Source organism: Centrocercus urophasianus, unplaced genomic scaffold (assembly GCF_019232065.1).
Source record: "Centrocercus urophasianus isolate 14NV4802_14NV808 unplaced genomic scaffold, USGS_Curo_1.0 seq_14, whole genome shotgun sequence".
In the NCBI taxonomy this organism is placed as follows: domain Eukaryota; kingdom Metazoa; phylum Chordata; class Aves; order Galliformes; family Phasianidae; genus Centrocercus; species Centrocercus urophasianus.
The window spans coordinates 43,973,105-43,999,431 of NW_024884586.1; the positions used below are offsets into that span (position 1 = coordinate 43,973,105).

The following is a 26,327-nucleotide window of genomic DNA, read 5'->3' on the forward strand; positions in this document are numbered from 1 at the left end:
AATCCAGCTTGTTTCTCACAAGACGCTGGGTTCTGGCTCAGAGTTTGGAACTAGAGTCTTATCTTTTCATCACATGACTCTGTTTTCTTCTAAATATTGCCATATTTTTAGAGGGAGAAATGTAGACACCCTGTGTGCTTCTCTCTTGATGCTGATGAAGAAAAGGGTCCAGGAGTTTAACTTACATGTTAGGCAATGTAGAACATTGAGCTGGGAAGTCTGGAGGTCTGTAATTCTTGTTCATAGCTGTGTAATCCTGACCCAAGTGAGTAATTTTGATCCTTGGGCGCAGCCAGGTCTTTGAACTGCTACTCACTTGATGCTAACAGTAGTGTTGCTGGAAGAGACTGTGCAGCCCTCCTGCTCTGAGTGTTCTGTTTTGCTCCTGACCCACTAGAAATAGAAGCAAAGGAAGAATTTCCTTCAGAGATCAACTTATTAAGATGGTGGAACCTGAGGCTGAATCATCACTAGATTCATGGAAAAGTTAGAAGTCTAGTTTTACCCTGAGTTGAGGATGACAGCATAGCACTCCCTTAGTTTTTCCATGTGTCTGTTGCTTATAATACTTCAGAGATTGATGCCAGCTCATTCTTGCTGAAAAGTACTTTGAGATCCTGGCCTGAAAGTCATGATGAAAATATAAAGTAGCTGTTGTATATGACCACAAGAAGTCTCCTTATACTTGTAAACTAATTTACCCAAAGTGACAGGCCTTTATATCACAAACATGCACCAGAACAGTGCTTTGCTACCCCTGGAAAAACTGTTGGTATCAGTACAAACTGTTATGAACAGTTGTACTGAAGTAGCAACAGAAGTACTGTCAGTAGCTTGGTCTCAGATCACCCACGGATACTGGTAGTGTAACACTTTGTGCCTTTACAGACTTAACAGTCATTCGAAGTTATAATAGAAGATAGCGTGTTGGATTCTTCTATGACACGTATCTGGAGGCTGTCTATCTACAGCCTTCTCATGTTCGAGTGGCAAAATGCTTCTTGGCTTTGGTGGAGCTGAGATTTCACCCTCACAGCCACAGCCGGTTACCTGCTGTGTACTCACTTATGCAGATACGTGTTCTACATAGCTCTGTGGGGTGTTTTTTCCCATGCAGGTTTTGATGCAGAGTTGAGTTTCTGGTTTTGTTTTGTTTTTTTTTGCTTCACTGTTTGGTGTTGCTGGTGGGGAATAGCATAAAAACTGGTTCTGTTGCTATTCTTAATCACAAGGAAGAATGTTACAATTTTAATTGTATGTTTTAATTTTTCCTTCATCTTTTATGTTTTCAAATTCTGCATTTCAAAAGCAGGATCATTATCATTTTAAGCATTAAAGCTTGTCTCTCTAATAGCTTTCCCTTTTAATGTGGGGAAAAATGGAATTGAGGAGGAAGAAGCCAATCTTTCTTGAAGGAAATTTTCTGTTATCTGAGGATTTTCAGTGCAGCCAACAAGATAGGATCTAGGCTTAGCTGACTTGAAGTGTCATTCTGTGTCTTGAGTAATTTTTGGTGTACAAAGCACTGCTTCTATAATGTTATCACCAGCAAAATCCATCTGGTCTTTACAGTGACAAGGGGATTATTTCAACTTTTTTATTACATTAATGAAATTTTAGCATTTTAGGGTTCAGCTGTCAAGCTGTCGGGGGAGGAGAGGAAGGTTAGGTTATAGTTGAAACTCTGCTGAGGGAGAAAATAACTGAATAGTTCAGTCATAATTTTTCTACCCACGTTTACTTTTATTAGTCCCCTGATGTTTTGTCCTTATTGAATCAGATTAGAATGCAATGACTTGATTTGTTAAAACAGGCAATGATGACAATGAACATCTGTTTGTCTGGTCAAGATTGCCATTAACACCTAGTAACATGTCCTTTCTCGCTATTACTTTTATACAGAGCAGCACAGAAGCTTAACCTGTCTTCGAAGAGAAAGAAATACCATCCACCCCTGCCACACACACACGACTTCTCTATTTATGCCACTAACTTTAGCGGCATCCTGCAGCTCTGTCCTCCCCCAGCACCACCATGCCTTCTGAGAGCTGTGTCCAAAATCAAGGACAACCCTGGCATTGGAAAGGTAACTTTGGATTTTGATTTTTTAAAATAGATGTCCAGATCAATTTTAATGGGGCTGGAAGTTTTCAGCCTCGGACAGGGTTGGATAGGCTCAAGGGAATGGTCTTGGGTGAGAGAGGTACACACCATCTGTCTGAATATGCCTGAGAGCTGTTATCATTTGTTGTCTTTAGAGAATGTTTGCAGCCTCAGAGCAAAATTTTGGCTTTGCTGAAACTAGCTAACATCACTGACAACAATACTGACAAAGGTTATTTTGTCCTTTCCTCTCTTAAAGCAAGAAAATAATTTTATTTTTTTTTTTACTTTTTTGGTGTGCACCAGTACACGTGCAGGTGTCACCTTTGGCAGAAGCAGTCTCTTTGTTACCAGCAAGGCTTAGCTGCTGATGCTGTCTGTTTGCAGCGAGTAAAGGAGATAGCCACAAGTGCTTGGTTTTCCTCTGCTTCACATATCAGTGTAAACTAGGAGTAACTGTGGAGATCAAGTGGCTAGAGAGAAATAGATGTATCTGCAGCTTGGGAAATCTAGCACCTTTCAAACTGTAATATTTGTGCTAATTTTATTTAAAATTAATTAAAATACAACCTAATTACTTAGAGCTTTATTTATATTTATAGCAGTTTAATCACAGTCCAAATACTTATGTAAATAAGTTACAAGCGATTGGTGTTTGAAGATAGAATTGAAATATTTAATGCGTATAAGAAAGCTCAAATAGCACCTTGACTAACTGTAAGAATCAGCATTAATGTAGAGAGATTGTCAGCCTAAGTTCTTGTATTTGATATGCTGTTACTCTCAGAGCATACTCTGTATTCTCTTAAGCTGGTGAGCTTGTGATAAATAGAAAACAAAGCAGTAATTGGGGTTATCTTTAAGCATGTGTAAATGTATACATGAGAGTGTAGTTTCTGCTCCTGTTTTAAAAATGTGTTAGAAAAATGATACAGTATTAAATGGTGGAATGCAGGAAATGTGGCTCAGTAGAGATTCTGAGGTGGAAGAAGAGTTTGTCAAGAGTTTGTCCATTCTATGCTTATGTTTTAGCAGAGCCCATTAGAGCCTGCCTATTTTCCCTGAGGCTTAGCACTTAGCTGTGGCATGAGGAGCAATGTGGAGCATTGCATTTCTGAGGCTCCTTGGGCTTAGGAAGACCTTTAAAGTGTGCTTACACCTCCCTGTGCTGACAGCTCAAAGAACTGTCTCTGTACCTCACCACACTCGCACACCTACAGCTGTGTGCAGCTTTTCTCTTACGCTTTGAGGGTGGTCAGTGGAGCTTATCAGCATGACTTGTGCCTTCCAGAAAACTCTGGTTTAGCTGACGTCTTCAAACAGATCAGCAAAGTCTAAACATCAAGTGAACGATCCCAGATGGTAGGAAATCATGCCTTAGGTCATGTGGTCTACCAATCTTTTGAATCGGGAGCAGAGGAAATGTCTTTCAAAGGGCTACCACTATGCAGCAGATAAGGGCAGGACCTTGCACCGACCCACAGACCAGGGCTGTGCTCACCTGCTAAACTTCATGAGCTTCTCTTCATGCATGAGCATGGAATATATATTTCACTGATGGGAAATGTAGATAGACCACATGTTCCAGGGTGTATATATATATATAATATATATATATATAGGGAGAGGGAGAGAGGGAGAGGGGGAGAGAGAGGGAGAGAGAGCGCATGCTGGCAGTGTGGCTTGTATTTCTGTCTTGTCTGGCAGATTGCACCAAAGAATTCTCAGATTTTATTGGATGAACAAGCTGGTGTTTGACCCTCTGTTGTGTAGCTGTTGGCTGAAAATATTATTGAAAGTAGTGTTTGGGCCCAAGATTCCAGCTGTGGACTTTTCATCATGTACTTGACCAACATTTGGAAAGCCCTTGTGCAGTGCTGGAAATAAGAACTCTGCTAATAGCATCTTTTGTATGTGAGTTAAGACTGAAGAGTATCAAAATGGGATGTGCTATTTCCTAGTTTTAATGCTCCTCAAAAAATAAGGTAATAAGACATCTTCTCTAACTCATGGTTTAAAATGTGCAATACATCTTAAACCCACTTAACCTATTCATTTTTTTGCAACTCTATAAATTATAACTCAACAATGTAGCTTTTTTTTTTTTAATAAAACAAACCAAAACAAAAACAGCAGAAATGAAAAGTCATTTATTCTAATTCCTAGATGTTATGGTCTAAGGAAAATTTCAGTACTACGTAGAACATTCAGTTCTTTAGCACTGAATACTGAGTTTCACCTTTTTAGAACAATGCCAAGTCACTTTTGGTAACATTTAGTTCATTGTTGTAGTGGTTACATTCTCTGTTGTATTTTCCTCTTAACCAGTTTCTGTTAATCACGATTTATCCAGCCTAGTATCTCCTTACAGTAATGATAAGAATAAAGTAACTGCCATTCTTTCTCACTTTGAGTATCATTGCAACTGAGAGAGCGATTTGCACAAATCTGCAAATGCTGGCAGATGTGCTGTGATCCTGTTACCTCCTGGCCCCTCCTCTTCTAACAGCTTTTCACTTTTCACTCCTCCCGATTTTCTCTTTCCTCACACTCTTCTTGCAGCCTGTCCAATAGTAAGTACACGTGGATAGAAGCAGTGCTGGATTCTGGAGTCAGTTTTTCCTACTGCAACAGCTGTGGCTGTGGCTGGCTTTTTCTTTGGTTTGTGTGATTATTCCCAGGTCAGCAGTGTGCCTGGCCCTGTTATTACTGTGTAATTACAGTGGGTTAGGCAGCTGTTGAGGCAATGTTTTCCTTTTTCACCACCCCCTTGCTGCTGTTTTGTCTTTCATGGTTATTTTTGATGTGGAGGACAGCTTTCTTGCTGGTAGGTGAGAATGCAGCAGTATTGATGGCTGCCTTACTTAACTTCACTAACCTGAGAATGACCCCTTAAGGACCAGTCCTTACTCTTTTCAAGGGGCTGATTCCTCTGAGCACAAGTGTCTTGACAAGTTCTAATGTCCCTTTTGTCACATGGCTTCTTTCAGAATATGACAGAATACTGTGCAGCAATACAACTTTTTGTATTGTGAAGGGGGCTGAAGAGATAACATTTAAGGGGTAATGCATTATGTTACGTGAGAATGAAAAATGTAGGAACAAACCATCAAGCGTCAGTGATAGATCACTGGGAGCAGCACAGCTCCCTTCGTAAAAAGTTGAAGTGGTGAATGATACGTCACTATGGGGAAATACCCTTTATATTAAGAGGGAGCCAGTGAACAAAGCCAGGATCCTGCACAGAGTAACTGTTAATCTGTTCTGACACATGCTAGGTAGTCTAATTTCTGTTGTAATTCTCTTGAAAGCTTAGAGCAAAGTACCTGTTTAAGTCAATGTTGAAACATTTAACAACGTCCGTTATGATTGGGCTCCTATATATTTCCCTATCTGTAGTCATTTTTAATTAGTCCCTCCATCATTGTTCAATATTATCTCTAATCTGATATTCAGTGCAATGCATTTAGAAGATACATAGGAAGAGAGCGTAGAAAATATGACATCACTTTGAAGGTAGAAGAGAAAAATGCTCTCCAGACATGTTTCTATGTTTCTCTGGAAACATAGCAAGGCTGATTCTCAGGCCAGGCAACCAGGAAAAGTTGCCTGATTATTGAAACAATAATAAAGATCAAAATTAGCAAGGAGGGATTAATACGATATAATAGAGATCAGTTGATGCGGCTTTTATGGGTGGAACACAGACTTTAGATCTCTACAGAAGAGTCAGCAAGCATTTGAATGGGGTGATCTGGTTGAATGAGTGTATTTGGGTTTTGAAAAAGCTTTCGACAAGTGCCCTGACCTAGATTTCTCAGAAAACCCTAAGCTGTCATGTATTCTCTAGTGGCTTAATAGCTGATAGGAAACGGGGTTAGATACAGCGCTGGAGCAGAGTTGACCACAGTGTCAAATGGATGCCCATGCTGTTTGTTGTCTTCCTAAATGATTTGTGTAAGGTGGTGAAGCTACCTATTCAGGCTAGCCAAAGCTACAACTGACAATGAGAACTTGTGAAAAGATCTCATTGTGCTGAGATTACTGGGAGGATAAGGAGGCAGATGAACTTTAAATAGTAACTAACACAAGGAAACATATATTGGAAAAGCAGCTCTAACTCTGGATGCACAAATGCTAAATTGTAAATAAATCGGTCATGACCAGCCGTCATGGAAACTACAGCATTATTTTTGTTATTGTGAATCTGAGCTTCTGAAGAAATGCCCTATTTGACTGTTCAGGAGGCAAGAATAAGCATCTTTAGTTGTAACGGGGTCTCTGAAAGTTTGATATAAAGACGTGATCATGTATTTGAACAGCCACTCACTGCTCTCTTTACTGACTTTCTTCCTTGATATATTAACTTATAAGAAATTTAATAAAGGATGGTAAGAACTAAGGAAGCATAATGGTTTTCCGTAACTCCCCCTCTGTATGTTTCCAAAGGACCCTCAGAGGTGAGCTGTTTCTGTTGCTGGATCTGATACCACTACATGCAGAAACACTAACATTGTGCTCTGCTGCCAGCAGACCTAGACCTGGACCTAAACCTCTGGAGAGAATAAAAGGCCTCACCAAACGTTAACATCTGTACCTGGAGTTTTAAGTTCCTTATTTGATTTTCACTTTCAGAGCTGCGCTGTGGTGAATATTTGCTTATCGTATCAAATAAACTTTGCTATAGCCAAAGCACAGGTTCAGTGGAGGGATTCCCTATGCATTAAGTCCTTTTCAATTGGTTTCAAAGTTAAACAAACGAGTAAGAGTTATTCTGAACTGGGGTAGAGGGCAGTTGAATCTAAGGAACTCACTGAACTGAGCATCAGCTCAGCAAAGGCTGTGTATTGCCAGAACTGCTGGAGGGGACAGGAATGTGAAAAGACTGTATGGCCCATTCTTGCACTTGAACTCAATTACTGATCGTGTGAACCCAAGGTTTAAATTTGTTCTTATCTAACATCATCATCTCCATGCATATCATGTAGTTCTGCTGTGGTGAAATGGAACTTTGTGGCTTTCACAGAGATTGAATATTGTAGTGACTTACTACAGCAGAGGTTCTGTATGTACGTATCTTTTGCAATTTCTATTTATAATTTCTCATTGTTTCAAGTAATGTCTTGGAAGGTTGGTTGTAAATATCGTATTAACTTCTTTTACATTTCATGAATACCAGATTATCTATTATCATAAATTCAGCAGTGGTGTGTGGATTTATCCTTTGATACAAATCTTTAATTATACCTTACGTTTGCTTTTCCTTGCTAAGAGTGCAAAAGGTTATGCACACTTATGGCTGCTTGGAGGGTTTTCAGTATTTAGGAACAAACACCGAGCAGTAAAAAGTTTAAAAATAAAATTAATCTGGAGTTGTAAGTCTGTCTGAGACATGTGTTTTATATGATCAACAATGATCAAACTCCCATTGTCAATATAAGCTAAATATAAAAGGAATTTTGTTCACTACCTATAGATGTTACAATACAAATTTCATACCTTTCACTTGAACGTGCAAAAAACATCAGAGTCCGAATCATTTATCTGAATCCTACTTAAAAGGCAATGATCCAATACACTATGATTCTTGTAACTGAATCATTTTTGTGGTCTCTCTGGGTGTTATTAAATTTAATGTCAGAATAGTAGGAAAGACGTCTGAAAGCCATTTAATACTGTCACTGGAAAGAAGTTAGATTGTGCTCGATTTCTGACATTAATGTGCTACTTAAGGTAATTTATCATATTGTGATATTAAAAAAGACATCCTTTTTACAGTGGCTGCTGTGTAGCATTCTAATTTGCTATTTTTCTTCAGCATGGTAGGAAGCCTTTTTCATGCATAATGTTTTTTCTGGAGTTCTATTCAGCCCATTCTTTATAATACCGCATCACTTACAACAGCAACTTTAAGTGCTTGTCTCTTTCAAGGATCCTTTCTTTTTTTTTTTATGTTAGAATGACTGAAGCCTCCTATGTGAGACAATAGAAGGGGAGCTTTTATAGAGAACCTGAATTGTATATACCTGTCCAACAGAAATATCTGACATATTGGTCTCCATTTATGTGTTTTAGACATCTACTTTCTTTTATGCTTTACCAAGCCAAAGCTTATGTACTGCTAATATGATTTACTGATCATGCAGGGTTTTCTTAAGTGTGCTGCATGTCCCATTCACTGGTTCTTACGATGGTTTGATGACAGATAACAAATAGGTACTTAATTTTGTCATCTTTATTGCTGCTTGCTTCCTAATGACTAGAGTGTTATTTCTGATATAAATCACATATCGTACTAAGTACTTTTCAATCCACATGTGTAGCCCTATACAGTAAAAAGTATGTACCTCCCTGCTGAAATGCACTGAACTACTTAAACAAAAACATCAAAAATTAGATTAAAATACACAGTTTCTTCTATTTTGCTTTTACCTTTTAAAAATAAAATAATTTTCTTCCTGTCTCCTGGGAGTGGAGAATCAATTCTTCTTTAATAGAGTACAATACAGAAGTGATTTTTTTTTTTTAAGGTTCTCCCAGGGGAGCTAAATGGTCTATGCTAGCATAGCAATTTTGCATATAAATTTGCCATCCATCGGGAGTGGCAGCAAGTGAAAGGCTTGTAAGAACTACCAATTTAGCAGGGGTTATATATCTGTCAGTTACAATTAAGTCCATGAAAAATATTGGCTCTGAACTAAGACTTTTCTAATTCGATTTAGACTGTAGTGGAGAAACAAGTGATTTCATTGGCAAATGGCCTTTATTCAACTGAATGTGAATTCTTTGTAATTTCTTGCTGAGAAATCTTAATTCAGAATGGTGGATGATGTCTAAACACAGTTATTTAATTAACCTGCTGTTATACGCCATTTTGTGAACATCGGACAAGATTAACTTCCTGGCTGTGTGATGCCTGTCAAAGATGTGTGTTTCCAGGGAATATTTAGTGACCATTCAAATTTGATATAATGACATTTATTGCTAAAGACCAAATTGCTTGTTCATTTAGGGATTATGATAGTGTTGCAATCTAGAATACAATCAGCATTTTTGGATTCCAGTATAGTGCCAGCACTTTCCCAGATCACAGAGAGATAAAGTCAGGGAGCTTATTTTAACAAAATGAAAAATAAAAAAGGCTTGAGCCCATGTATTTTAAAATCTTACATCCTTTTAATACATTCCTTCTGCTTTTTTTCCTTCTTATTCTGTTTGATTTGAAACTTAACTGTCTAAGCATCAAATGATAACAAAGCATCACCATAAACACATGAACACTGCACATCCATTGATTTCAAAGGAAGCACCATATGTTACAGTTATGCCTCTATTAACATACTTGGCTGGGTCAGGGTCTTAATTTCATCAGCATTCAAAATGCCATGGAGTATGATAATTACTTGGTGAATTAGTAGAGTTTTTTTCTGTCTACATGCCTGCCCCAAATTAAACTCTGTAGATTATTTGGCATCCTTTGCTTCACTGAAAGATGAAGGATCAACTTGATGATATATGCTGCAATTTTTGTAAACATTCTCTGAAACAATATTGTAGGAGTCTACGGTAGTATTAGGGATGGAATCCAAATACTCCTATTTCTTTGTTTCAGGTGTGATAGTCCTTCCCCTTCCTCTGGTATCAATGTTGATAGCCCTTCCACCTTTCTTGATTACAGGGTAATAATCAATGTGAACCCGACTGTCTGAGTCTCTTGGCTGTTTCTGTCTAAAATTGTGTAGGTTTGTGTCATTCTCTCTGCTATCACTGGCTCTTCAGCCTTGGATGTGATTTCTCCTGAGATGACGCTTGCCTCACTGGTCTTCAAGGAGTTGCATGTTCACTGGTGCATGGCTTTGCTGCATCTCCATTCAGTTCAGCATATCCAAAATATATGGGATGTATTAGAAAAGACTGCTAGCTTGCCTCTGGCCATCAGTCTCACATTCATGTCTTGCTGTCAGAGAGTTGCCTTGAAATTTGGTTTTCACGGCTTCTTGGTCTGTCTTTTGCTTTTCCCAAACCTGTTCTTTGACACTGATGTATCCTTGATGTCTTGCGCTATCTTGACCTGTCCTGCAGCCAGACTGTTACTTAGGTTGCTGTCACTCCCTCACCCTGCTCTCTTAATTCCATCTGGTACCTTATGTGAAGTCTGGAGGTCACCAGCTCACATGAAGAGGATGTGTGGGGCTGTTGCTCCTGGAGGTCTCAGCATGGGAACAACGTGGGGAGAGGGCAAAAGGTCTCTGGTGACTGTTAGGTGTGAAATGGGGTAGACAGTAGTGATGGCCTGCAAGAGGAGAAAGAGCGGTGCTAGCCAGGTTGCATTGTCCTCAACTTCTGAGGAGATTCAGTGTTTAGGTCAGAATTGTTAAATATGCATTATATTTAACTTTCAAAATGGTCAAAAATGTCAAAGTCTAGAGCTTTGGGTTAGGGTTCCCACAGACTACTGATATTTGAGTGTTTAACAGGTTCTGTAGTTCTGTAGTGGTCTCATCAGATATTTCTAAAAAAAACCTGTATGGGTCTTAGTCATAGCCATTGTACCTCACATAAGGGTTTTTTTTTCCTTCCTCTGACATGTGAACAAGATGTTTTTCTTCTTCATAAATCTGCCTTTTGCCAGCTTGTCTCACTTAAAATTCTTTATACATGCATAAAACAGTGTTGTGATGTTTGCTTTTATGCTTCAGTATCCACCTACTGGGTATGCCCCATGGCTGGAGAAAAGGAATTCTGGTTTGCAGGTGTGTGCTTTCAGAGCACTAACTTCCAATGTAAGAAAATAAATTTAATTTAAAAAAAAAAAAAAAAAAAAAAAAACAAAAAAAAAAAAAAAAAAAAAAAAAAAAAGGACCTTGATTGTTATGAATCTTTCTTGCCAGTGACAGTTTACATTATACCCATTGTTGTGTTGAGTGGGTGGACTTGTGACCCTATGCCACTTGCTCCCAGGGCTTTTCCAAATTCTGTGCTCATTTATTTATTAGCTGCATATTCAGGATGTTTGCCATCTTCTTTTCCCAAACACTTTTGATTTTAATAGGATTTCCTTCAGCAGTTCTGCTGACCTCCTAGTTCCTGTGGAAACATAAGTCTGGAAAGTCTAATCGGGTGTTAACCCCAGCATACAAAACCCCCAGGATTAGAGTCAGTTAATTACTGAGTCTCAGCAATATTTGGTATCTCTGTGAATGTGTATGTAAAAATTCTTGCATCCTTCATGGTTATAAGCTTTTACCTGTAATTCATTTCCTTATTCTACATCTTTGTGTGACACCGGAGAAGAAAGAAGAGAACAGTGCAACAAGTTACTAAGAATTCCCATTTATAACAAGGAGGTTCATCCTTGTCACAGGAAGCATTTGCCATTTTAGCTCTCTTTATGGAGTCTACAAGCAGCTGAGGCAGAGATGGTCTCATTCTGAGATGACTCTTCTGGGATCACCTTATTTGTATTGCTTGTTGATTTTCCTTTTTTCTTTTGGTGCTCTCCCTCTGTTGGCATTACTTTTAACTCTCCTATTTATTTTTTTTTTCTTTCCAACTTATCTTAATTTTCTGTTTCTTCATTTGTTCTTTAAGTTCCTCCTCTTGTTGTTTCTTTGCTTCATGCAAGTATTACCAGCAGCTGGTACTGCTGCAGTTGGATCTGTGCATCAGAAGTGGCCATACTGCTGAACATCTGCCAACAGAGGATGTAATCCTGAGTGGGCCTGAAATTAATGTTGTTGCATTTAATTCTTGTCATTCATTTCATAAGCAAAAAAAAAATAAAGCCCACATTTGAGTGCCGTGCAGATATTGCCCCATGCTGTCTAGTTACATTTCTCTTGGAAACTTTTGCTGTAAAGATGAATATGACCATTGAAGGTTGTTAGGAGTTGGAATCTGATCCATTATGGAAGAGATTTTGGTGTCTTTCTGCTGGTCTCAAAAAGCTGATTTGACACGCACTGTTTTTCTGGGACTTAAGCCATCTTTTTGTTAGAGGGAGGAACACTGATGGAGGAAACTTGCTGTTTGGGTCAGGAGGAATACAATTTTCCTTGTATCCAAGCTCTGGCTGGTATAATCTAGTAGTAAGTATAAGAGAGAAAAGAAAGTACTGTTTAGGAAAATTCTTTGAAAATAATGTATATTTTAAGATTTTTTTTTTTAATCAAATGACCCTGAGGTGGGCATTTGTGTCTTCTGTAAATACATACATATATATGTTTTTCTCTTTTTCCGTAGGGTGGTTATTTTCTGGGTGTTTCAGTTGCATGTCAAGGTTGGGCTAAGAGGCTAATACACAAAACTGCCTCCATGGAACTTTTATAGGGAAGCAGCCTTGAGTCTGTCACCTCTGATGCACTTTGCTTTTGAAACCGCTGTTTCATTTGTTCTGAGGTTCAATTATGTTCCGGCACTGCATTTTTATATTTATATCTGTATAAAAGGGACAATATTTTCATATTCACAGCAGTGTAAGTGAAAGGAAAAGAAGAGGGGATTGCTTGAGTGAATAGGTGGAAGAGTTTGCTGCTGTCTTTGCCTCCTGCAGTGCTTACTGGAGGGGTCAATTGTTTCTTAAACTCTTTGTTAGAAAAAAATGTTGGGGGAAAAAGCTTTTATAGCTGCTTTCTGAGAATACTTTGTGATGACACTCAGTCACCTGCATGGCTGTGCAGGTGGTGCCTGCGTGCACCTCAGCTGCCACAGAATGGAGGAGATGGAGAAATGGAACAGTTAAGGACTGAGATGAAAATCATCAAATTAGCCTGTTCTTAATGAAGGCAGGGATGGTTTGTGTGGTGCTTAGTGCTGTGCTCACTTGTCCGTTATGATTCTTCCTGGTCTGGGCACTACATTTCATTTGTGTGTGCCAGGTGCCAGGGGTATATGCTGTTACCTTCTCACCTTGTCAGGTATGAATGGCAGTCCTAGAGGATGGCTCAGCCTGCCCTGGGGGTCTGTTCCTTGTAGTGCTGAGGAAGGCAACATTTCCCGACCATGCTATGCTGAAGTTTGTTTTCAACTTCAGGTCTTCCTTTGCCATTATTTTTCAGGATGCAGGACTGATGGGGAGATGGTGACTTCAAACTGCTTTTTTTTTCTTTTTTTTTGCAAAGACAAAGAGAATGTGGCAGTAACATAAAAGCACACCATTTTAATGAAATAGTAATCTCATGACTTAAAATATTCTCAGGCTCTTAAACCCAAATTGCTTTGACAGTTTTAAGATTAAATTTAGCAAAAGCAAGTTACTGGAAAGGAGGCTCTTTCTTTATTAGAGATGCATGCTTTCCAACCCATCTTCCAATGCAACATCCAGCACAGGCCTAGAGCTGAGTATTAAATCAGCAAATGACTTCTGCGCTCTCTGTTTGGAGGGCTCATGTGCTGGATTTGCAGCAGAGAAGTTGCTATCTTTTTCACTCTCCATCCAAATTGAATGCAAGTGCTATAGAAGGAGGAGCGAGTATTTTGTTTGGGTCAGTAGTTGTATTATGGAATGTACAGGTCCCGATGGGTGCTTTGGAGAGCATAGGTGTGTATTCTAGCTCAGCTGGCTGGTGCATTACAGCTGTGGAGACTCTTCACCCAGCAAAACCTGGTGTCCCACTGCTGCTGGGAAAGTCATTTGTTAGCTAGAAGAGTGTGTAATACTGTTGTTCATCTTGTTCTTGAAGCTTTTTATATTGGCCAAGGAGAGTTACTCTGGCCAAGAATAGCTTTCCTTTAAGTTTGATCTTCTGGTCAGAGTAGAATTGATGATCAGCTGAGTGACATTGCTCCTGTAATAGTCATTTAATGCAGTGCCAGGTGTGTAAAATACATTGGTTCTGACGTGGGAGCGTTTTGTAAGAATAAATCGTTGTATATAGGTGTGAGGCAGTATTTCATGGCTTTTCAAAATAAGAGTATGACTTCCAGGAAGCCCAGGAGAAGCAGGTGTGCAGCCTTTGCTGAACTTCAGTGAGACCAGGTCACTTGGCTTCCATGAGCTGCTGGGAAAATCACAGCCAAGTCTGAAAGTGCTGCCTTAAAATGCAGTATGTAGGAGTAAAAATGTACTTTGTGAGTAGTTTCTTTTCAAGCTTTTAATGTTTGTATTTTTTTTTCTTCCCTTCTTTGAGACTGCCATTAAATCTTCAGCTAACCACCACGCTGCCTAGCAATAACAGCATAAAGGTGTCTGCCTGGGAAAGCTATAAGAGAGACACCTGTTTATTACAGTAATGTGAAAAAGAAATTGAGACTTTCCAGATTCAGCTCAGCTTGAATGTGCTAGCTCTCTCAGCTTTGAATTATTCAGATGGATTTTTGGAATGGTTCAGGTTGTACTTTTGGTCACATTAAGCACATAGAAGGTAGGAGAGCAAGGTTTTGTTTTCTTTAGGCATGGTATTACACCTACAGTGGATTATACCTGCAGATCAGATATTTGGAAATTGAAACTTTGAAACTGGAAGTGTCAACAGAAGGGACAAAGTGCACCTTTGAAAGCTAATTTAATGAAACCCCCCCAGGTGGAAACCAGCCTGAAAAATCTGGCTCTGGTTTTGTCCCACGGTTGTCCTGACACACCTAAGTAATACAAATGATCGTGTCTTGGGAGGGGGGAGCGTATCAGGGAGGAATGCTATGCATGTGTTTATCTCTAGCTTGGAAATAAAGTTGTCACTTTTTTCTGAATATTTGCAGGTGAAAGTGATGGTAAGAATTTGTCCCTCTCAAGGAGCACATGAAACATCCGAATCCATGTCCTTCCTAAAGGTAGATCCTCGAAAAAAGCAAATCACGCTTTATGATCCAGCGGCAAGTGGGCCTTCCAATGGAGGTCACAGAAGAGGTATTGTTGCTGTCCCAAAGATGTTTGCCTTTGATGCAGTTTTCCCACAGGATGCTTCACAGGTAATGAAGTCACTTGCGTAAATTTCCTGAGTCTTTTGCATTTCATTTGCCTTTAGAGTACTTGCTGTTTCTACGGAATTTTATTTGAATGAGTTGCCTAACGCTTGGAAAAAAACAACCACATACAACAGTAATTAATAGACAGACACTTCCAGTTTAGCCAAGACGTAAAATAAAGGGAAATGGATTTGCTGACTGAATTATCTTTGTGCATTTTCTCTTGTTAGTGAAAGACGCAGCCAATTTGAAGCTCACTTTTCCATCCAGTTAAGTTTTAACCCATTTGATGTCACAAAGAATCTCCTTCCCCACTGCTTTCAGTGGGTAATGACCATGTACTTAATGTTAAGTGCTAAATGCTGCTGTTAGAAGAGATACAGCTAACTTCATGGTACTGCTATACTGAAGAAGTAGTAAGGGAGCTTTTATGTTTTCATCACCTTTTCTAGTTTGCTTATTCTACGTTCTTGACCGAATATTTTATCTTGATGGTGGTGCTAATAGTGTGTGCCTCTCATGCCCTGCAAAAGGCTCTATTTCTACAGTAGTAGCCCCTGACATTAAATCTGATATGTAGATGGCATGGTGAGTATCTGACAGGACTTTTGTTGTCAGAGAGTGATTATTAAAGTTAGATTTTATTGAAAGAAAATAAAACACAAAATATTAAAGGTGATAAAGATATACTAATGCTGACAAAAGATATTGAGATATAGCTCAGAATTCCACACTCATATCTTCTCCTAGGATGTTATTGACTTTTTGGGTTCCAAAGTAGAGATACAAAACTATCCGTGAAATCTAAGTTCTAGCCAGCACTGAAGGTGGAGAATATGTGCTACACAGCTCCACTCCTACTGCAATGGTAACTACACCAGTACACCAGTCTGGTGTTGAGATCCTGCATAAACCCAACCTGTGTCTTTCTGCAGAGATTTGCAACCGTAATGTCAACATTGGTCTAGAACTGGAAATGGCTTTGTCTTACAGATACTGAAACGCCTGTGGTCAGCCCCTCCTGCAAGGTGGCTGATCACAGCCAGCTGCTGTGCTGGTTTTGACACAATCCTGTGGATCCTGCCCCCTGGTTTGGTCTAGGCACTTTCAGGTGCTTGTAGTGCACCACTTGTGTTTCTTGGTGATGTTGGCCAGCCCACACAACTTCTGTGCAGACATCATTCCTCGAGGCAAGCTCACTGCCAAGAAGCTACAAACAGCTTTATCATTCACTGTAGTTACGTATTTAAACCTTTCCCTGCCTCCACCACCCCGCACAGTTGCTGTACATAATACATCATCATGCCGTATATTTGAAACCTTCACTGATGTGGATATGCAGGTTTTAGTACACTCAGATATTTTAGCAAGTTATTGATGATACTATTTTCCTTGGAAAAGGAAAACGTGATGCTATGAAATCTTATTCGGGGATCTTAGTGCATTTTCTCCAGTATGAATGTCTTTTTAATTCCTGTGAGCACTCCTGAGTAGCTTAATTTCAGTGGAGTTGCTACTATTGCTGAATAGCCTTGGCGAAGCTATTATACCAGCAGGAAGCCTGGTTGGATAGCATTCAGTTTGGTACATTAGTCATAGAATCAATATTCCAAGAAAATTGGTTTAATAGAATTGAAAACTATTTTAGGCTGTAGTAGCAGGTTTTTTGTTGTTGCTTTTTTTAAGATAGCATAGTTACTGAAATAATAGGACGGATGCCATAAAAACGGGAAGAATATAAAAATATTGAGTCATTTCATACAGAAGAGTTGTGAAAAACATAGCGGTATGTTCTCTTCTACTTATTTGTCTCCAATCTTTCTTTCAGGCGGAGGTATGCTCTGGAACGGTAGCAGAAGTAATCCAGTCTGTTGTGAATGGTGCAGATGGTTGCATATTTTGCTTTGGTCACGTCAAGCTTGGTGAGCTCCCAAATTCGTTACAGTTAATTACTATGTCAGTCTGGTAATTACATGCTGTCAGCTCCTGGAACAATAAACCTGGAGTATATGAATAGATTAGAATTTCTTTTTAATTAGCTTTGCAAACTTATCATGGTTTATTTCTACACTGGGATTGTAAGTTTTAATTTGAAAAGGTAAAATGTAACATCAGATTAGCTTATTCAAGAGCAAGTTTTTGTATAGGTGCATTGTGATGAAAATCAAAAGATCAGAGATGTTTTTAAGATCTAATTTGCTGTAGGTCAGAGTTACAAAAAAGGCAAAACTAATTGAATAAATAGTAATGGATTAATAATTAAGTACTTGGCATTTTTTGCATTTGTTATTTTCCGTTATCTGTGCAGCACGTGGCATTGCATATAATGTGCAACGGTGATATGTAGAGAAACTGTCTTTTACAAGAAAGGTGGATTAAGTTCACGTTTGTCCTTTCATTCTAGGAAAATCTTTTACGATGATTGGGAAAGATAGTTCCACACAAAGCCTTGGTATCATCCCCTGTGCAATTTCTTGGCTCTTCAAATTAATCAATGAACGTAAAGAAAAAACTGGGACTCGTTTCTCTATTAGAGTATCTGCTGTGGAGATCAGTGGCAAAGATGAAAACCTTAAGGATTTGTTAGCTGAAGTGGCCACTGGCAGCCTTCAGGATGGCCAGTCTCCTGGAGTTTATCTAAGAGAAGATCCAATATGTGGAACCCAGGTATAGTGGATATCCCAACATAGATTTTCTGAGTCTGAATTTCTTCTACTTTTTATTTTCTTTCATCTGACAGCAATTATGACAACTTTTAAGATGGTTAAAAAAAATAAATTGCTTTTAATCTGTTAAGTCATGCTCCCAGGATGTACAGATTTGTTTCTTTTAGTTCTCAAGAGATTTAGCTAATTGAGAAAGAAAAAGAAATAAAAGCTCCTCTGCTAATTAGACATTTTGCTGTCTGTATTCCAGCTTCAAAACCAAAGTGAGCTAAGAGCTCCGACAGCAGAGAAGGCTGCCTTTTTCCTTGACGCTGCAATTGCTGCCAGAAGTACCAGCAAACCTGAATGTGAGGAAGAAGATAGGAGGAATTCACACATGCTCTTTACTCTTCACATATATCAATATCGCATGGAGAAAAGTGGCAAAGGAGGAAGTATGAATCTTCACATATTCTTAATTTTTAAACGATTTGGGTTTGGGTTAGCTTAACAGTAATTGGCAATAAACTTGAAAAAGTGAAGTGAACCCTCAAGTCAGTCCACCTACAACTTCAGTAGCTTTTTTCTTGCTATTAATATTTAATTTGGTCATTAGCCTATGCTAATTATTTTCTTCATTTGAATAAGTTTTGAATACCCAGTCTGGCTGGAGCCCATACAGGCACATAACGTACAACTGTTTTTCCCTTTTTGTTTTAGTGTCTGGAGGACGCAGCCGTTTGCATCTCATTGATCTAGGAAGCTGTGAAAAAGTGCTGAGCAAGAGCCGAGATGGAGGAGGCTCTCTGTGTTTGTCTCTCTCTGCCTTGGGCAATGTAATTTTGGCCTTAATTAATGGTGCTAAACACGTGCCGTATAAGTAAGTCAATTATTGCATGCATTAGCTTAAATTTGTGGCTGGTGTTACCTGAGCAATGAATTGCATAAGCATAAGCAATTTACTCTGCCTAAGATGAAATTAAAGGAAGTTCTGTCAGAGAGGGATGTGTCTTAATATTACTTATGTGTTAGATACATACATATGTTTATCTACCAACATGATGTTCTTACTTAAGTGATCAGAAATTGTATGGATATTGGTATATGCTTGATTTGGGCGAAATGCATATGTTGAAGAGAGTTTGATTGTTGAAGAATGCAGGAGGAATGACAGATTTTTTTTTTCTCTTCTGTTTCTTTTTCAAAATTTAGAAACTTTTGAAATTTCAGAAGATATTAGAATATTTGTAAAGTATGGTCATCAAGGGGTTTTATTTCACTATGCTATTTTTAGTGGTACATTCTAATTTTTTCAATTAAAAAAAAAAAAAAGAGAAAAGGTGACCATGTTGCACATTTGTTTAGCAGAAGGGAATATTCAGGTGTATTGCTTTGTAGACTATGCTTGACAATAATATTATACCAAACACATCTGTGGGGAGCCCAGCCTAAAGACAACATTCACAATGTAAACACTCCTGCCAGAAGTTGGCCTTCTGCCCTTAAGTTTAATTTCTGCTTGTCTTTTTAATTTCGTGTCTTCATTATCAATCATGTCATTCCACTTATCTAATGTTGCATCTCAAACAGGTGTTCCTTTTTTCTGTATTAGGCTGAAGGTAGATAATTTCCTCAGGCTAGTTGCTAGGATTGTGGATGGAGTACAGAATGAATAGGCTAGAATAAGGAAGGGTGCCTGCTATGATTTCATGAGCACAGACATGATAGTAATTCCTACACTTCGGGCCAGCTTAGGGTGGTGATAGGAAACAGCCTCCAAAGAGCCTTGCGTAGATATGTTGGAGACCTGTGGATGACAGAATGTTAGCTATCTTGTCAGCTTTGCTCTCCATTGCTAACAATTGCATCAGCTTCTGAAGGAATACTTTCAGAGTGAATTATAGCTTCCCATTTGCCGTGTCATAGCAAAGCAAAGCAGAATGGGAACTAGATTAGCTAGGGTGACACTAATAATATATTTCTGATACCTAATGTTGTTATTTTTCTAGGATTTTCTTACCATTTCTGTTGACTTTTTCTCATCAAAATTATATGCCCATAGCTCACAAAGGTTAGATAGAGATGCAGAGTCTGCATGGATAAATATAATGCGATCATGAGCTGCTTGAGCAGTATGAGCTAAGTGTGAGGTAACTAAACTATTATCAACCATTTTACAGCTGTGTTATGTAACAAACAAAATGAATTATAATGCAAAAAAGACTGATAAATTGTCCAAATTTTGGTATATTTGTTTAAAATTTGATACGTTTTTAGTACAAGCAAATAATAGGAATTATTTCTGATTGATATGTACCATAAATGTGTATATCCTTCTGAGAATAAAAGTAAACCTGTGGTGTAAAAATCTGCAAAAAGACTGCGATTTCTTTAAACTATATTAACATTCCCATTTTTTACACAGAGACAACAAGTTGACAATGTTGTTGAGGGAATCACTTGGGAACATCAACTGCAGAACTACTATGATTGCGCATATTTCAGACTCCCCAGCAAATTATGCAGAAACCCTCACCACCATTCAGCTTTCATCACGAATCCACCGAATGAGAAAGAAAAAATCCAAGGTTGGTACACAAGCATACCACAATTAATTCATTTGAAAATGAGCTTTTCTAGCCTCTTGGTGGGGGAATATGGGATTTCTCAGCCTTAAGAAGTAATACAAAATGCATAAAAGCTCAAGAGGAGAACTGACAAATGACTTGGCATCAAGCCATCATCCCACCCCCAATCCTTAATCCTGAAATTCACTTTCTGTCTGTTCCAGACACGAATCCTTTATTTGCTTGTATGTGGAACGATCTCAAGCCTCAATTTGTGTTAATTAAAAACCAATAAGAAAGGAACAGAAAACTGTTGAGGACAAAGAGAATGTATAGTATTTAATGTAAACTGCCTGAAAAGGTGTGATTTATGACTCCAGTAAAATTTGTGTTGCATGACCTTGTTACTTTAATTCACACGGTAATATTTTTGCACTAGATGTAGATGTGATAGTACACACAGAGTGCAGAGTATATTGCAAGCCTGCTCTTTTTATCAATTACATGCACATATATATACACATATATCAATTCATTTTAATAACTCTTCCCCTGCTGATCATTTGCAGTATGCATCCAGCTCATCTGGAGGAGAGAGTTCATGTGAAGAAGGACATGTCCGAAGACCACCCCATCTTCGACCATTCCACCCACGAACTGTTGCCCTTGACCCTGACCTTCCTGTCCTGAGTATATCTAGTGATCCTGATTATTCCTCTAGCAGTGAACAGTCCTGTGATACTGTCATCTATGTTGGTCCTAATGGTGCAGCTTTGTCTGACAGGGAATTGACAGATAATGAAGGTCCTCCAGAGTTTGTTCCCATAATCCCATCTCTGAACAAGAAGAGAAGTAAAGACAATTCTGCCAGCGGTAGGAGTTCTGACAAGGACCATTTTAAATGCAACACTTTCGCTGAACTGCAAGAAAGGTTAGAGTGCATTGATGGAAGCGAGGAACCTATCAAATATGCTTGTGGAGAGACTTCTGTTACATCCAGTTGTAGTCTAGTGGCCGGAGGTACAGAAAACACACAATCTAAACTGATAAAGGAAAAACTGTCTTCTCCTTCTGGAGGATTTAAGAAACCAGTTTCTCAAGAAACTGCATCTCCAAAAAAAGGGCATAATATTCCTTTCCAGAGTATTGCACCAAGGAGTGTAAATGGTAATTGTCATGAAAAGAGCACACCTCACTTGAAAACAGAGCTTTCTGTGCCACAGAGCAGAGCTGACAGCAAAGTACTGGAGGGAGATAGAGAGACAATCACTGATTCCCTGCAGTTGTCAAGGTGTAGCCCTTCAAAGAACCCAGAGCAGAATAAAGTCACAGCTGAATGTGTCGTTAAAGAAAAGTCTTTGTATGTGAAGAGGCCCTTGCCAAGCCCAGCACCCCCACCTCCACAGCAGAAAGAACAGGTGCCAAGTTCCAAAGCTCAGAGTTTGGAGCTGGACAATAGCAATGCAGTTCGGACTCCTCCTGTGGGAATGAGCAAGCAGATAGCAAACAAACCTGAACAAAACTCTGTAGGAAGCACGTTTCTGGTTAGTAGCAATGGCCAGAGTCAGTCAGGTGCTATAGAGGTACACAGCTTCCGATCAGCATTCAGAGGTAAATGTTTTGATCGAGATATACTAACCACTACGGTGACTTTACAGCAGCCCGTTGAGCTGAATGGGGAGGATGAGCTTGTTTTCACTGTGGTGGAAGAACTGTCCATCAGTGGGATTATGGATAATGGAAGACCTTCCAGTATCATTAGCTTTAACAGCGACTGCTCCCTTCAAGCCCTTGCATCGGGTTCAAGGCCAGTTAGTATTATCAGCAGCATAAACGACGAGTTTGATGCTTATACCTCACAGGAAACTTCTACTGGTGTAAATATTGATATTGTTGTGCCCTTTGCTAAGGATCCCTTTACCAGCAGCAGACGTTCCTCCATCAGTTCATGGCTCAGTGAAGTCAGCATTTGTACAATTGAGAGTGATGGAGCTCAGTCAAGTGACAGTTTTGTAGCTCAGACGTCTTACAGCTGTAATAAGTCTGAAGATCCCTTCAACTTGGATTCACACAATTTATCTGTCCCTTTGAAAAGCGCTCTGAATGACAGTGGATTTTGCTTCTCTGAACTGGACAGTGAGAGCATGAGTTCTAGCAAGCTGTCCTCAGGATTTGGCAAAAGCCCTCAAACCTCTGAAACTACCAAAGCATCTCAGATTAAAAGTGCTTTTTGTATCTCTGATCAGCCTGTAAAAATAAAATGTAATTCTCGTGATACGCCTGTAATAGAAACAATACATTCTAGTCTTCCTAGGAAAACAAAAACTACCTCGTCTCCAATCCACAATAATACTGTCATCAGCTATAAAGACCTGCAGAATCCACGTGGTGTATTTGAAGATCCCTGGCTGCTGCGTACAGATAATCAGCTGGAAACAAAACCCACAGATGCATTGTTGTCTCCAAGATCACACACATTTGGTACTGACAAGCAGCCAGGAAAAACTGCCCAGTATTTTGGCACATCATCTGGGCCAACGAAGTCACAAACTATGCTTGCCTGTTCGCAGAGGGTTGTGGATGGTTGCGAAATGGCCTGCAAATCCTCCAGTGGAGCTGTGAAGAAGTCAGAAGCTGTGATGAAGATGCCACAGCTGAAGAGAGGGGCTACCACATTGGGAGTGATGCCAGTATCGCATGCTAATAACAGTACTTTGTCAGAGGCCATCACCAGAGGGAATTCAGATGCTCCTATGGCCACTGGCAGCTTGAAATCTTCACTGGGAAAGAAGAGCGTGCCGCAGAAGTCAAGCATGTTGCCCAGGCCAGGCGGGCCAATGCCTCCAACACCTCCTGTGCGCAAATCAAGCCTGGAACAGAAACCTGTTGGTCTGGGAAATGGTGGGGGAAAAGCCTCCAGCCTAGAGTTTGCCAGGGCTTCCACACCAAAGGCTGAAGATGAACTGGATTTGCGTTTGAAAGCTGGGTCTTACTTCAGTGAATGTGCCAGCAGTAGAATGAACCTGAAAGGTGATCACTCTTTGCCTAAGATGACATCAAGCTTGAAGGCAAAGGCATCAAAGAATGAAGCTGTGCACCGCTATGGGAGCCACATGTCTCTGGAGAGGTGTGACAGCCTGACTTCAGTTGGATCCAAAGCAAACTTGGTGAGGGAAAATGGGAGCACTGGTAATGTCCGGGCAGGACGCTCTGTCCCTAGGCTGGGCGTTCCCCCTGTTGCCTCTGGTGGAGCTTTACCATTGACCTTCAACAACCCAGCACCTGTTAAAAGCAGCCAGGCAAAACCCACAGCTAACCAGAAGGTCCAAGCCAGCGGGAATAAAAACCGGGGCCTCTCTGCCAGCGGATCAAAGTCTCTCAGTTCCTCCGTGAAGTCCCTGGCACAGCCGGTGGGGAAGAGCTCCAGTGTGGCTCCTGGAGGAAAGACTGCACCCCGATCCATGCAGCCTACTGGTGGCAAACCCAGCCGAGGGACCATCATGGGGACCAAGCAGGCCATGAGGGCGGCCAACAGCCGCGTGAACGAGCTGGTGTCTGGTGGCTCTGCCAAGGTGGGCCACTTCCGAGGCTCTACCGACTCTGATAGTGGCAATGACAGTGGAATTAATCTCAGTGATGAGAAGTCTCCAATCCCAGTGCTGCCATCTCCATACAGCAAGATAACAGCACCCCGGCGGCCTCAGCGGTACAGCAGCGGGCATGGTAGTGACAACAGCAGTGTCCTCAGTGGGGAGCTGCCACCGGCCATGGGGAGGACGGCCCTGTTCTACCACAGCGGTGGTAGCAGCGGCTATGAGAGTATGATTCGGGACAGTGAGGCCACTGGCAGTGCCTCTTCTGCACACGACTCCATGAGTGAAAGCGGGATGTCCTCTCCAGGACGGATGAGGAGCCTCAAGTCCCCCAAGAAACGATCTACAGGTGAGGAGTAAAGGGAAGGTGGCCGGGCCACCGGCGCACTGCTGCGTCCTGGAGGGTGTGAAATTCTCACAGCGCCTCCAACAGAAGTGGGCTGGGGCAAGCTTGAAGTGGGGACTGCCTGCATTGCACTTGTGTGTGCATGTGTATTGCTGTGACAGCAGCTACTTGTCATTTATTTCACTTCAAAGCTGCAGGTGTGACACAGGTGCTGCGGCAGAGAGGGCAGGAGAAGGTGCTGAGTGCCCTGGGGCTCTGGCAGCCTCCTTGTGAGGGTGGAGGCAGCAGGTGGCTGCCAGCAGACGGGGACCTTCCTTCCTCAGCAGGGTCAGCAGCGAGCGCAGCCCAGATGAAGAGGGTGTTACAGATGGATTGGGAAGAGTGAAAATATTGAAAGTATTTTCATGAGGATGGAGAGTGTTTTTGTGCAGGCTGGGGAAGAAGGGCAAGAGGGGGGGCGGTGAGGAGAGGAGATGGTCTGCTGATGGGAAATTTCTGTGGAGTAGGCTGAGGCTTCTGTTTGGGAACAAGGGAATAGGTCTGGAGTGGAGAACAGCATTTGTGTATTAATGAAAATTGTATTAGATTATCTAAAAGTAGGGCCTGCAGGCAGAGCGGGAGAGTGCATTACTACTGCCAGCTAACTGCAAAATTACTGCGTTGCACTGTAGCGAAGGTTTCATGAAAAATGTTTGGAAGGTACTTGTGTAAAAAGAACAGCAAGCCATTGTGGAAGTTGCTCAGAAGTTGCTCTCACTTGCATGCTATGCCAAGGCAGACGCACTTGACTGTACCATGCAGAGGTGGCATATGAATGCCAGCTTCCCTTTTCTGCTCTCCAGTGCCTTTCCTTGTTGCTCTTGCAAGTGGTGCTCATCTAAGTGTCCCTGGTTGTAGCCAGCTTCAAAATCAGGCTGGTGTGACTGCTGGTACAGTAGTCATTTTTATCTATCTAGCTTGAAGACATGTATCATAAAGAATCATTGACAGTCAGTGTCAGCTAAAGACCAAATTCTTATTCAGTAATCTAAGTGTACTGCAGTAGAGCAGGAATGGATATCAGTGGTGCACTGAATCTTGAGTTTTTGGTTGGCAAGGGGTAATTTTTGCAATCTGTAGAGACAGTTATGATGCACAATTCTGACAGTAAAATCAAATGAATTAAAGTGATGTGGATCTATCGTCAAAGAAACTAAGTTGATTCAGTGGGGTTTAAATCAGTTTGGAAACTTAGTGCAGCATTTGCTGCAGTTCTCTTTCCATAGCATACAAACCTCTTAAACCTTTTCCTGCAAATCAATATTAGCAGCTGTATAAGTTGTGCACATATTGAGAAAGCATTACCCAATGATGGATTTCTATTTGTTTTTGCCGTCTTTAAAAATGACGAACTAGTTATTTTTCCATTTGAAATTGCTCTATATCAGTAAATTATTTTTGGAATACTTTAGACTTAGAGACCATAATGTATTTTGTCCATGATATGAGGTTTCCTGGGAACTTCATGAAATATTTCTTAGATAAAATGTTTGCACTCCCATTATTGCCATAAAATATATTGCGATATTTGCAAAGTGTTAGAGATTCTTGATGTTTACATTGCTCCCAACTATGTCTTAGTCAAGCGACAGGTCTCTGCATTTACAGAACCTGTGGAAGAGAAACCTATTCCTGTAGACAAACCTTCTCCCTTAGGTATCACTGGAAACTTTGTACCCTCATCCTTTAACTTTATCCATAGAGAAATGATGTTGATGTTGGCTGGTTCAGTGGAAGGATATGAAGTTTCTCTTCTTGTATTTTACTACTTCTATTCAGTGTCCTCTTCAGAGGGGGATCCAGCTCTCACCAATGTACTTAGAAGATCAGAGTTACTGTAGGTGGTTTCAGCGGGCAAATAGCATTGATTCAGACTAAATAAACTGAGAATGTGAGAATAATAAGTAGTGTTGGAGAAGTAGAATCAAGTCTTACCCTTTCCAGAAATATTCCCTTAGAATATTTATTCTATGGGAATTTATTCATTCCCTTATATTTATAATAGAAATTAGCAAGGATGCAATTAAGAGTAAGGGATGCTTTTCTTAAGAGCATGTAAACTCATCAGGTATCTGTGCAGGTGTATTGGTCTCACAAGGTGTCTGCTGGGGTTTTGTCTCCATTTCATCTG

The 26,327-nt window shown here is 40.2% G+C and overlaps 1 protein-coding gene across 1 annotated transcript in view; it reads left to right on the forward strand.

Moving 5' to 3' along the window:
- The window catches only part of KIF26A (kinesin family member 26A), a 96,263-nt gene that overhangs the window by 65,516 nt on the left and 4,420 nt on the right, over window positions 1–26,327 (forward strand). The window contains exons 5-12 of the mRNA XM_042813616.1: window positions 1,903–2,086; window positions 14,800–15,009; window positions 16,835–16,928; window positions 17,411–17,673; window positions 17,923–18,106; window positions 18,372–18,531; window positions 20,077–20,239; window positions 20,788–24,160. Coding sequence (XP_042669550.1) covers window positions 1,903–2,086; window positions 14,800–15,009; window positions 16,835–16,928; window positions 17,411–17,673; window positions 17,923–18,106; window positions 18,372–18,531; window positions 20,077–20,239; window positions 20,788–24,160 — 4,631 coding nt within the window. The remainder of the gene's footprint in view (window positions 1–1,902; window positions 2,087–14,799; window positions 15,010–16,834; window positions 16,929–17,410; window positions 17,674–17,922; window positions 18,107–18,371; window positions 18,532–20,076; window positions 20,240–20,787; window positions 24,161–26,327) is intronic.